Raw genomic sequence first — 12485 nt, forward strand, 5'->3', positions numbered from 1 at the left:
ACAGAGCATTTTTATTCGTGACATTACAGAGAAGCTGCAATGCCATACTCTTCACTTTCACATTACAGGGATTATAATGAACTTTCTTTTTTCCAGTCATCTGAACAGTGGCGAGAAGACGAATGCTCGACTTGCGTATGCGTTGACGGAAACATCCGATGTTCCCAAATGGAGTGCCCAGCCCTCCACTGTTCATTCGACGAAAGATTATACCTGGAGGAAGGATCTTGTTGCCCCTCTTGTGTAAAGAAGCAAGGTACGCTTTTCAAGAAGGTTTTTTTGTTTTATTTTTAATTTTTAGATAAATAAATTTCTTGGGTTAGGTTCCAGGCTTATGCCGTCTTTACAGCCCCAACCTTTTAAGCAGTGGCGGACTGGGTCTAAAAATTGTGGTTGCCAGGTGACAAAAGAGGGGCCCCACTCCAACCCTCAGCCATAATACAATAATAGAGTTCACATAACAAATACATAAAATATTTGAAAATGCACATGTGGAAACACAGAAGACAAATTATTGGAACGTTTATTTTTTACTAATAAGTGTAAATCACCTAGATATAATGTAAAGTAATACTAAATATAGATACATAATTGCTTAGTTGAATTTCTAACCAAAAGTTTAATGACATCATGTAAAGTAGTGTTATTTTGAAATGTTTGCAAACTAAAAATGCAATCCAATAAACCTGTAAAGAAAATCAAGAAGATACATATAGCCTGCATTCTTTATACGTTTTCTACTTAAGTTTTCTTTCAAATAATTTAGACATATATAGCATTTATCATTGATCATACATATGTCAAATTTTATCACCCCTTTATTTATTCTAGCCCATCAAAAGACTAGATTTATATGGTTTTCATTACTTACTTTCATAATTGTGAAATACACAGAATAAAAGTATACTAAGTATACTTTCAATACAGAAGTATAACATGCATATACCAATTTATCAAGAATTTTGAAATAATATTCGGATATATCTAAGCATACTTGTACTACACAATTTGTATATAGACAGCTAAAAACTACAAAAACCTATTACATGCAGACCACTATATTAGGAGCAATCGCTTAAGTTCACTGGAGGATTGTGCAATGCAAAACTGTTAATAGTTATACTTCATTATCCAGCTCATCTAAAATTTCCTTTTCAATGGATGGTAACATGTAAGATTCCAAGTTTTCCTCAGACATTGAATTTCTTAACCTTGTCTTTATAATCTTCAGTTTTGAAAATGCCCTCTCGCACTTTACATGGGTAACAGATAATGTGCAAATTATTTTATATAGTTCATAAAGGTTATCATATGCCTTGTCATGAAGTGTGTTGGAAGCTAGAATTTTCAGTATACAAGATGGGCAAGTAGTGTACATTTTACTGTTGGTGCAACTGCTGCCCACATTTTCACCATCATGAAGAAATAACTTTAAAACATCAAAGATTGAAGCAAAAGAAACAGTTCCAATTTCACTTGATCTCTGATGATTTGTGGAAACAACTTGATAATTCCTCTCAATGCTTCATCTTTAAGACCTTTCTCAGCAATTGTTTTAAAATTTGTAGAGTCCAAGCAAGATAAATCTTTGTACAACTGTTTGTGTTGTACAAAGCGGGATTCCAGTGACTGAACAATACGATCCATTATTAAATTAAACACATTTATTCTAAAACCAACCAGGGGATCTGAGGAGCTTCCTTAATCACTAGCAAGTTCATCTGCCATTTTAATCTTCTTCTTTCTCTTAACTGGCAATGCATCTTCCAAAGCATCAATTTGAAATGTTATCTGTTCATTCAAATTCATCTGCGAAATTTCCCCAGTACATTTAATTACAAATTCAAAAGCCTTGCTGTAGATATAATCAAATGTTCTTGTCTGTGCCTTCAACTTTGTTGTAACTGTATCTACCAAACGCCATGCAGTAAACATATCTAATCCATTGGTATGCAGGTATTTTGATACAGGACCTGTAGTTTCAAATATATACAAATAAGTAAATGCAGTCAATATGGTTTCAAACTTTTCAAGACTTTGAAGAAAAACGTTGCTTTATACTTTGTCTGATTCTTGAATCATTGTTAAGCATACCAATAAATCCACACAAGTAATCACAGAAGCGTCATCAAAGCATCTAAATACAGTGGTCGCTGCATTTGATTTCCCTGACCATCTAGTCTCACCTATTAGCTTTAATCGTTTCATTTTTTCTTGTCTCAGATGTTTTCCTACCACTTCCATCCATACAGCCATTCGCTGGTATGATGCTTTCGCAAATGTAGCTAAATTCTGAAGCAAATTGAAAAAGGAAACTGCAGGCACACAACATTTTGTAGTCTCAGTTATCACTAGATTCTAAACATGGGCATATCACCATACATGAACATGTTGATCTGCCACAACAGCAATTCTACTTTGTAAAAAGTTGTACTGCCCATGGTAGCTTGCAGAGCCATCTGTGCTATGAGATACGCATTTTTCTGGGTCAGTTTTATGACGTTGTAACGTTTTGATTAATAGATCGAAAAGTCCCTGTCCTGTTCCATCATTACTTGGTACAACTGAAAGTAGTCGCTCATAGATATTACCTTTAAGCACATATCGAATTATAATACTAAACCAATCAATGGATGGAATATCTTGCGTTGAATCAACCTGTATAGAATAGTATTTTGTTGATTAACTTCTTGCCCAATTTTTTCTTGAATCATATTTTTCATAATGTTGATTAAATAGTTTATAGTTGTTTTACTCAGGTATGTAACAAGTCCACCACGACCTTTACTGTGAACCTTTCCTTGTTGTTCTAATCGTTTAATACTTTGCTCAGACTTGCTTTGCACCGAAAAAACATGAGCTGCCATAGTACTGTCATATTTTGCCATTAACTGCACTATAGCTAAATAATTACCATGATTCAAAACATCGTTACCTAAAGTGTAGGCCGATTCATTTCTGTGACCTCGAAAAGGAAGTGCTTGTTTGCTGAACATCTTTATGATATCTTTAATTCTCATAACAATACTTTTCTGCTTCAATACTTCTTCTCTCCTCCCTGGAAGCTTATAGCTACGTCATGTTTCAATATCAACAGTGCACTTATTTTGCCATAGACCGTAGTACAGTAAGGATCGGCTTATCACAAATTATAATTTTGAATTTTCATTTCCTTGACATTTTTTCATCATCTTCGCAAGATCTATCAGATGCTGATAGACCAAAGGACAGGTTACCAAAAAAAATCAGTGCAACTCACTTCTTAAGGAAGTCAGTCAAGGTAATATCACTTCAGTCACTAGTCAAATACATTACTGCTACAGAACAGACTGTGTCCGTGGACGACGGCTGAGGCGTGTTGAGCCGCTGCAGTCCTACCACTAAACAGTTGCTGCAAGGAATAGTCATTTTCAATGGCCACAATGCACTTTAGATAAGGGATCGTTCCCGTGTGTCAATGCGTGTATTAATATGCGTAATATATACTTAGTTAACTTATACAAAGTAAAAGATATCAACAGATGGCAACCTAAATGACCCTAACGAAAATCGTGATATTTTAATCTTGACAACAGTGACTGATCGTGTTCCGTACCTGTACCGTGCTGTACGAGACTTGTGAGTTGTTCTCTCTCTCATACATACATATATATATATATATCACACATACACACACAACACCGTGTGTGTGTGTGTGTGTGTGTGTGTGTGAGAGAGAGAGAGAGAGAGAGATATTTGATTGATTAAAAGGAATTTTTACACAGCTCTTTGAAAGAGAAAGCTGCATATATAGTATACACACACATATATACATATATATATATATATATATATATATATATATATATATATATATATATATATTCACAATTATATTAATATATATGTTTTGTCTTCTAAAAATAGCCATTTCTTTTCTTATATTCGAGTTTGAAGATATTTCCTATTGACATATAGAAACATATATTTCACAAAATGATTTCACTTACCATGCTGCATATACTAGTGACAAATAAATCTTTACTTTCCCTCACTGTCATGCAAATCGCATCTGTTGTGTGGGATGGTCAATAACCAGTAATATTCTAAGCCAGGGGCCTCATGGAGCCCAACTAGTCATAAGTCGCCATATATAAATATAGATATATATATATATATATATATATATATATATATATATATATATATAAAACCTTACATTTAGAAAGTAATTTGTTCAGTATTGAAATTTTCCATGGTCTTATGTGTAAAGGGCCCATGTGTAAGGAGCCCACTTGCCATCGGGCAAGCTGGCAACCTGGCCAGTCCGCCACTGCTTTTAAGTATCTCAGTGGTCTGTACATACAACAGGATCATGTTGATATAATTATTGTTATTATTATTTGTGCTGTTGATGTTAGTCTTGCCTTACCATGCAGTTTAAATTAACTTGAAAACTGACTACATTTTCCTAGTTCATAGATGATGTAGTCGACTCAGTAGAAGTGAATCTTTCTTGACCATCGCAGTATTTATTCATGACACCAACATTGACGTAAGCAAATAAGACTCACTGGATTATAGTACTCGGTGTCACCATAACATCATTATTGGAACGGCATGGTGTGCATTGATGTTATGCTTGGGAGGTACTGTAAGCTACTTTTTGCATTTTATATGAAGTGTTGCTTCACCTATTATTTTACAGGATGGTGTCTTTTAGAAAATGACATCCGTATGCCATCTGGCTCGTTGTGGAATTCAACCGACTGTGAACTTTGTGTTTGTAGAGAAGGCGAAGTCATTTGTGATCAGGTAAACACCGAATAACAAGCTATTTATTTTATTAGTTATAGTTACTGTGTCAGGATGCAGCCACCATCTGTGATTGTATATATTGATTCAGATAATGGTCAGATATAATAGGAATTTATTTTTGAATTTGGCTTAATTTTCCATAGTTCAGATAGTTTTAAGGCTAATAAAAATGACTGAAAATGTGTAGCCTAAGTACAGATTAGTTCCTTTAGGATCTGATTTTGTACCTAGATCTGTTATGTTAAAACACACTATTACACTGGAAATTATTATTCTTTATGCAACATATTTTGAGGCTTTTTTGTTTTTGTGAGGGAACATATTCAATTCACAATTTTTTTTAAGGTAGTATAGTATGCTGATGAAGATTGAAACAAGTTATGACGGTAGGTTCAGAGATGACCGTATGAACTGTGAAATTTTAATGCAATACCTTCACGAAGTTAATTTTTCATTTCAGATTGTGTGTGATCGAGCAGACTGTGGGTCCAATGAAGTGCTCACAACTCCCGCAGGAGCTTGCTGTTCGAAATGCATTCTTGACAACACCACGTGTTTTTATGAGGGAGAATTTAAGAAGGTCAGTGTTTCATGCAAAATGTCCTAGCTTTTGGGACTTCAGCTTCTCCGATTCACCTGCAATCTGAAACAAGTGGAATCTGATTTCTTCATTGAGAAAGGCATAATTATTCAAATACCGAAATGAAGGGAAAATTAGAAATAAAAAACTGAAAAAGACTGTCATTTTTAGTGGAAACACTTAAAAATAGCCGCCCAGACAGAATTTAAAAATTTATCATGCCATGTTTGAAGGGGCTGTTGTTAGATAATTGTTATAGTTATTTTATAATATCCTTGGCTATGGTTCTCCTACTAGCTCTTATTTCTTTTACAACATTTACAGTGATTTGGAATTTTTGTTGCCTAATGAGAATCAACATAAAGTCTGGAGTGATACTGAAGAATGTTAATAGCATGTACACCGTGTTTATTTAAAAAATAAATTTGATGGTGCTCAAAATCCACTGAAACCATTTTATGTACTCAGAGATATATAACACTTTCCTGTACGTAGTTCTTCTGGGAGAAATGTATACGATAATTATATTTTACCTTTATTCATTTTTTTCCATAGAACGGCGAAGTCTGGACAGCTGAGGACTGTCAGGTTTGCTCGTGTTCTTCAGGCAAAGTTACTTGTTACATTCCCAACTGTGCACCTTGTCCACTGGGAATGGCTCCTGTACACCAGAATTCCAAGGACTGTTGTCCTGAGTGTCAGCCAGCTGGCTGCCCATTGTCGTGCCTCTCCTGCGATACAGATAACAGCATTGCAACCTGTGATACGTGCAAGGAAGGTTACTACTTAAGGAATGGAAGGTGTGTCGACACTTGTGAGGAGGGCTGGTTTATTGAAAGTGGGGAATGCAGCCCTTGCCACCCAACTTGTGCTTCTTGTTCTCAAGCCACACAGTTCCACTGTACTAAGTAGGTAAACAGTTTCTTTTTCTGTAAAATACGGATATGTTATCCAAGTTCTTTGTCCTACTGGATTGTTCAAGGTTTCAAGTGGTTGTTAGTAGTTCATCTTTGTGTTTTAATATTGACAACAAATCTGATGCTTTTCATAATGAAAGACGATAGCCACGCTGTTTATCAGAAAGTAGTAATTAACTAGCACCTGATTTTTTTTGTATTTTTAATAATTAAGCTCTCAGAATTTATGTATTCCAAGTTTTTATTCATTTGTTTTTATCCAGTTTTTCATAATTAGTGGCAATTTACTGAAGTTTGATTGTTGTGTAAAGTTATATAGTAGAACTTAAAGTAGTAGTGTATTGCCATTTTATTTGTCATTATAATTCAGCTTAAAAACATGACCAAAGATTTAAGTTTGGTGCATAAAATTTATTCATCATCTTCACTTCTTTTGTGAAAATTTTTTAAAGAAACAACTACTTGCTGTACATACTCCTATTTTAATGAGGGTTAAAGGGTTTAATAAAGGATTTCAAATGTAAAAGGTGTTTAAACATTTTCCAGATATTTTCTCAAATCATCTTGTCGAAATTGTAGTGTATTAATGTAGATGCCTTACATTGAATATCTCTACTGTCTTCTTAATCTTTGTTTAAACAGGCAAATAAAATATTATTTTTCACGTACTCTATTAATAATTAAGTAGAGCACTGCATATGAGATATTCCTAAAAAGTGTCAGGATTTTCTTGAAGTTTGATATCTTTATTGATAATGACAAAATATTGTAGCAGCTTTTTTGAAAAGGTACATGATTTATGAATGTTCATGTTATACATTCATCAATCATTTGCCTTTTGTAAAAAGCTACACAATATTTTATCATTTATCTTAATCACTTTGTACTCATCCAAGAACAAACTCATTCCTTACCAATTGTCATAGATTGGTTTAAGGTGGGTGAGTTTCCCACTTCACACTGAAGCATGACTAAAGTACAAGGCTTTGTAAGGCAATGGTTTGTGTATAAAACTTAAGGTTTGATTTAAGAATGAGAAACCTCATGTTTTTTCACTTTTCTTTCATTATCTTGGTCTTTTAATAAGACTCCCTACTTCCGTGAGGTATCTCATTTTCTACCCAGTTAGATCACCAGAATTAGAACTGGGGTTACTAATTTGCACTTTATTTAACCAAGTCTTATCATTTTAATGTACTCCATACAATTGTTTTTTGTGAAAATTTACTGTCTTACTACACTGGTAAAGCTTCTTTCTATTTCTGTTACAGTCATCTGGGTGTTTATTGACATGTTTTATGACATTGCTATATTTTATATAGCATAATGTATTGACTTCTGGTATCCTACATACCTGATGCATAATTCATAATGTAGCTTGAGATTTTAAAGTTGCTATGTTACAGGTGCCACCCAGAAGTATTTCTTCGCGAAGGGGAATGTGTTGAGGACTGTGGGAAAGGATTCTTTGCTAAAGAATCTCTGTGCTTGCCATGCCATGAGTCCTGTAGTGAATGTTCAGGGCCAAAGCCAGATCAATGCCAAGTTTGCCCAGACAAAGCTTTCCTTCTGTCTGGGACTTGTGTTGATGCTTGTCCAGTAGGATTTTATGCAAGGTAAGAAAGTAAAACTCACAAAATGTGGGAAACTGACATACTTTATATGATGGTACTATTTTGTTTTTCTATGAATACTGAATTTTTTTTTTTTATCTATTTTGAGAGAATATCTTGTTTTCAACTATCAGAGTATAGTAGGTATCAACATTAAGAAGGTAGAGTAATGAGAAAGCAATAGTGACAGTAGCTTAGAAGATGAGTGTAACCTGTGAACTAATTATTTCTTTTATTCAGGGGTAGATCTTGTGAGATGTGTGAGGAAAATTGCCAGGAGTGTGGTGTTGGCGAGTGTTTACGATGTGCTGATGATCTTTGGCTTTTGGATGGTCATTGTGTAGAAGACTGTTCTCCTGGAACATATCGTGGGCCGGACAATATTTGCATGAGTAAGTGTTTCAATTATAAGGTATGTATTCTTTGTAGTCCATTTCATTTTTATTTGATTTCTTCCTTTCTTTCCTCTTCATTGTCACAAAATTTTATCACATGCAGCTTTTTCTTAAAGTATCCTCACATACAAATTTTTCTTCATCATTGTTGTCAAATTCTTCTTCACTTGTCATTTTTTACTGTATCTTACAGACATTACTTTTTGTACTGTTACATTTTCAAGCTAACAGTTAATTAGTCTGGTTTAATCTGCAAATAAAAAATGCTGAATAATATACATACTATCTAAATTATTTCTCAAATTCACTATAACTACATAAAGAATGAACTTGACCGCCATGAAACTGTGTTTTGTCGTAAGTTATTAGCCAGTTTCCAAAGGAAAATAGCCTGAACCAGATTTGTAACATGAGACGGTTCATAAAAAAGATTATATACTATCTGGAAAGTAATGGAACAAAGCTGTCTGATCATGTCCAGATACACCCATTATTGCATAGTGACTAACTAATTTTGTTGGACCTATCATTGACTTCAATTGTTCCTTATTCTCTCCACAGAAATGCTTGAGGAGCTTGAGAACTGACATAAGGCAGTTTTGTATTTGATGAGGAATATAAAATGTCCACTTTAGTTTAGGGCCTTGTTCAATCAAGCAATACTAAAACCTCATCAGAGGCAACCTTGTGATGAGCAAAAGAGTAAATACAGTGTGAGGAAGTTGTAAATAAAACAAATAGTGAGATAGGCTGGCAGATTAGTCCCCAGAAGCTCATGATACTTTGGAACTGTAAAACCAGCGATTTTCATTTTTTTTTTTTTTTTAACTCAAAGTCCATTTTTAACATGCAGTAAGTCAGATCTTGATGGCAAATCAGGCCTCTCCTAGTGAAAGTGATGTTTGTTATGGCACAAGGAATAATATTGTACCTTTTAAATTTGATATATGTCCTTTACTTGTATATTCTGTAATTATATGTTTCACAAAATATGAATAGGTAAGCAGAAGAACATTGGTTAGGTTATAGGTATGCTTCACTTTCACCAGTTGATGAAAATAAAAATTAATAGTAATAAGAGAGGAAAGGGAAGAATACAAGCTTTAAAATATATGTGGCAGCTGCACAGAAGTTGTAAGGCATCACCCAAGAACTCTTAAAAAAAAAAAAAAAAAAAAAAAAAAATTATCAAGTTTTGTAACAGCAAGATGACTTCCTTCGTAAAGCAGTCATTTTCAGAGTAATGTTACAAAAGTAAAGGTATTTGAACTCAAAATACTATTGCTTAAATGCAGTAAATGTTTTTCATGAAAGCTGGCTGATCAAAGAAACAAGTTCAGTAGTTTTAATCTGATAATTGATTAAATTTCCATTTCAGGGTGCCATCATACTTGTACCACATGTCACAGTGCTGGTGTGGCTTCTTGTACATCTTGTCCTCATTATCTCCTCAAGAATGATTCATCTTGTGTAAGCATTTGCCCTAGAAATACCTTTATGAAAGAAGGGGCCTGCCATCCATGTCACAATTCGTGCACTGAATGTATTGGACCAGAAGCTGACAAGTAAGCATTTTTTTATTTATTAGTTTTTTGTACTACATTTATTCAGATTACATGGTGAGCTAAAGACTGATATTTTAATCAGTTTTGCAAAAACATGGTACTAGTGAGGTTACAGCATATTTTACTCTTAGTGATTTAGTAAAACTACTAAATAATAATGCATACTATCTTGTACTTTGGTGTAGGATGATTTATTGTTAGAGAAAGTTTTGTTGTTGCTTGAAACCACATTCAACTTGATTCCAAGGTGTTATGTAGTACTGTCTTACTTCTAATTTCAGGTGTGTGGCTTGTGCTACCCTAGACCAGGTTGTTGTTATGAGGAACAGTGGAACTGCTGGGAGGTGTCAAGATACTTGCCCTCCTAACTATCAGTTACTGGACAATATCTGTATGAGTAAGTTTGACTTAATTTTGCTTTGCCATAATCAGGGTAATGCACTATTCTTCATAGAAGGTTAGGATGAGAAAAATACCTGTTGTACATTATCCCATTTGTTAATACAGTACTATTATGTGTGAAATATGTGCAAATGTTTTTCTACAACATTCTAGCAAAGTTTTGAAGTACTTTTATTGCTTCATACTGTTACAGTATGTTGCTGATAATATTAGTGTAATATGTAGTTATCTGGAAAACATCATGTTGAATAAGTGTAATACTATTACCATCCTTTAGGTGCTCCAGAGGGTTGCACTTCATGGCATATATCACATCCAACTTCATGCCAGGTGTGTGAAGATGGCTGGTTATTGCAGGATCAGGAATGTGTCCAAGAATGCAAGGAGGGGTACTTTATGCATCAGGATGGGATAGTGTGCTTACGTAAGTGAAGCATCATCTTTTCCCTTCTTTTTTATGCTTAGAAAATAGACAAAATAGAATGACATAATATTTGATAAAATTAATTGATCTGCAGATTAAAAATGAAATCTAGTAAATGGTAATATTGTACATGTTAATACTTTACAGTATGTATAACAATGGCAGTATAGGCTTTTACTAGTTTAGCAAACTTTCTTATGTATTTGTTGATATGGTTTTAGATATGAATTGCACTTCACACTGCATGATCCATGTTTATTGTCTGTGTTTTAACAATATTTTAATGGGTTATGTAAGAGCATTTCAATATTTAGCTTCTTAAATCTCTTATAGCTTGTGATCCAAGATGTTTGAGTTGCTCAGGACCAGAACACACTGATTGTCTCTCATGCAACAAGGGTGCCACACTTCATAAGAGAGGAGCAAAATCAGAGTGTCTTACAAAATGTTACCATAGCAACTACTTATCATCTGATAACACTTGTCAAGGTAAGCAGTCTACTCTTGTTAAGATTCCTTGGGAAAATTGTAAAATTATGTTATGACTAACTGCACAGCAGTTTCCACACTACCCTTAAGGAAATCAATTTACTATTTAGTACACATTGTAAATGATTGTAATTCTTAAGAAGTACTGTCAACCAGGGAACTTGTTATTAAATGAAAGGACTTCAGCATAATCTGGATTTGAATGATAATTGCATTATCCTAGAACTTGTTTCATGCACCCTTTTCAAGGGTATCAAAATATTTTAGAATACTATGTATTTAAATGAAAATTTTGTAAAGGTTGTTTGCCTAGTGATTGTCATGATATGAAAAATTTTTGTAAAATTATGAGAGATATTGGCTAATGTATCATAAATCTCTAATGTGTTATGTGCTAGTTGTAATATCATAACACTGTTTAAAATCTCAAGCCCAACGTCCTCCATATTGATTGAAGAAAAGCTGTGATGATAATTTTCTGAATGTCAGGAGAACAATGGTTTTGGTAGTGCCACTTCTAACGTACTAACTATTATAAGGTGACCAGATTTCTGAGACAAAATCTGGTGACACTTTCGGTACAGAGGTGTAAAACCTCCAAAACATGACATGTTTTTGTCATTGAAAAACTAAAACGGGGACACTGCCCTTACTATTCATAAAACAGCATTCAAAAGTTTCTCTCACCCTATTTATCCTAAATTGCAAAGGAATTGTATAAATTTTCAATTGATTAAAACAAGGTAGGCTATAATTTAATGATTATTTACCAGTGATTAAACAGTATTAAAATTATCTACGGCCAAAACACTGCTGGAATGAGGAGTGGTGCTGGCTGGTTGCTGGCAGGAAGGGAGGCAAGAGGGGAGTTAGTGAGGGATGTGCATGACGTTACTGACAATGGTTTGGTGGGAAATTTGGTTTTATTTCCTTGGAAGGTAATCTCGCAAATTATGCCGTGCAAAGCTGTTTATCATTTCCTTAGTTATATTCACTTTACAGTGCGAGTAGTATGGTGTGCAACTATATATAATTTGGTCAACTTTTTTTTTTCCTTATCCCAATTTCAGATCTTTCAGTCACAGTGAAAACCGGGGACATTTCCAGGGACAGCAGTAACTGGGGGCAGGTCACTGAAAACAGGGCCTGTCCCCGGAAGAGGATGTCTGGTCACATTAACTAGTACGTTCTGTATTTAGGTAAATTTCTATTCTTAAAATTAACACCCAAATATGGTAGTTAAGGACTTACTATTAAGAGATAAAAATTTCTTCAGTATGATACACTCTAGTACAATTTTTTT

At 34.2% G+C, this 12485-nt stretch overlaps 1 protein-coding gene across 3 annotated transcripts in view; it reads left to right on the forward strand.

Moving 5' to 3' along the window:
- Window positions 1–12485, forward strand: part of LOC135225699 (extracellular matrix organizing protein FRAS1-like) — a 409627-nt gene that overhangs the window by 294391 nt on the left and 102751 nt on the right. For 2 of the 3 annotated variants that reach the window (XM_064265056.1, XM_064265057.1), the window contains exons 7-16: window positions 97–256; window positions 4688–4794; window positions 5258–5377; window positions 5933–6285; window positions 7701–7910; window positions 8148–8299; window positions 9681–9867; window positions 10149–10264; window positions 10547–10693; window positions 11027–11182. In XM_064265056.1, the coding sequence (XP_064121126.1) occupies window positions 97–256; window positions 4688–4794; window positions 5258–5377; window positions 5933–6285; window positions 7701–7910; window positions 8148–8299; window positions 9681–9867; window positions 10149–10264; window positions 10547–10693; window positions 11027–11182 (1708 nt within the window). Of the gene's footprint in view, window positions 1–96; window positions 257–4687; window positions 4795–5257; window positions 5378–5932; window positions 6290–7700; window positions 7911–8147; window positions 8300–9680; window positions 9868–10148; window positions 10265–10546; window positions 10694–11026; window positions 11183–12485 lie in introns of those variants that run through there. The other variant, XM_064265058.1, reaches the window with a different exon arrangement.

The sequence above is a fragment of the Macrobrachium nipponense genome, chromosome 13, assembly GCF_015104395.2.
Source record: "Macrobrachium nipponense isolate FS-2020 chromosome 13, ASM1510439v2, whole genome shotgun sequence".
NCBI classification, from domain to species: Eukaryota; Metazoa; Arthropoda; class Malacostraca; order Decapoda; family Palaemonidae; genus Macrobrachium; species Macrobrachium nipponense.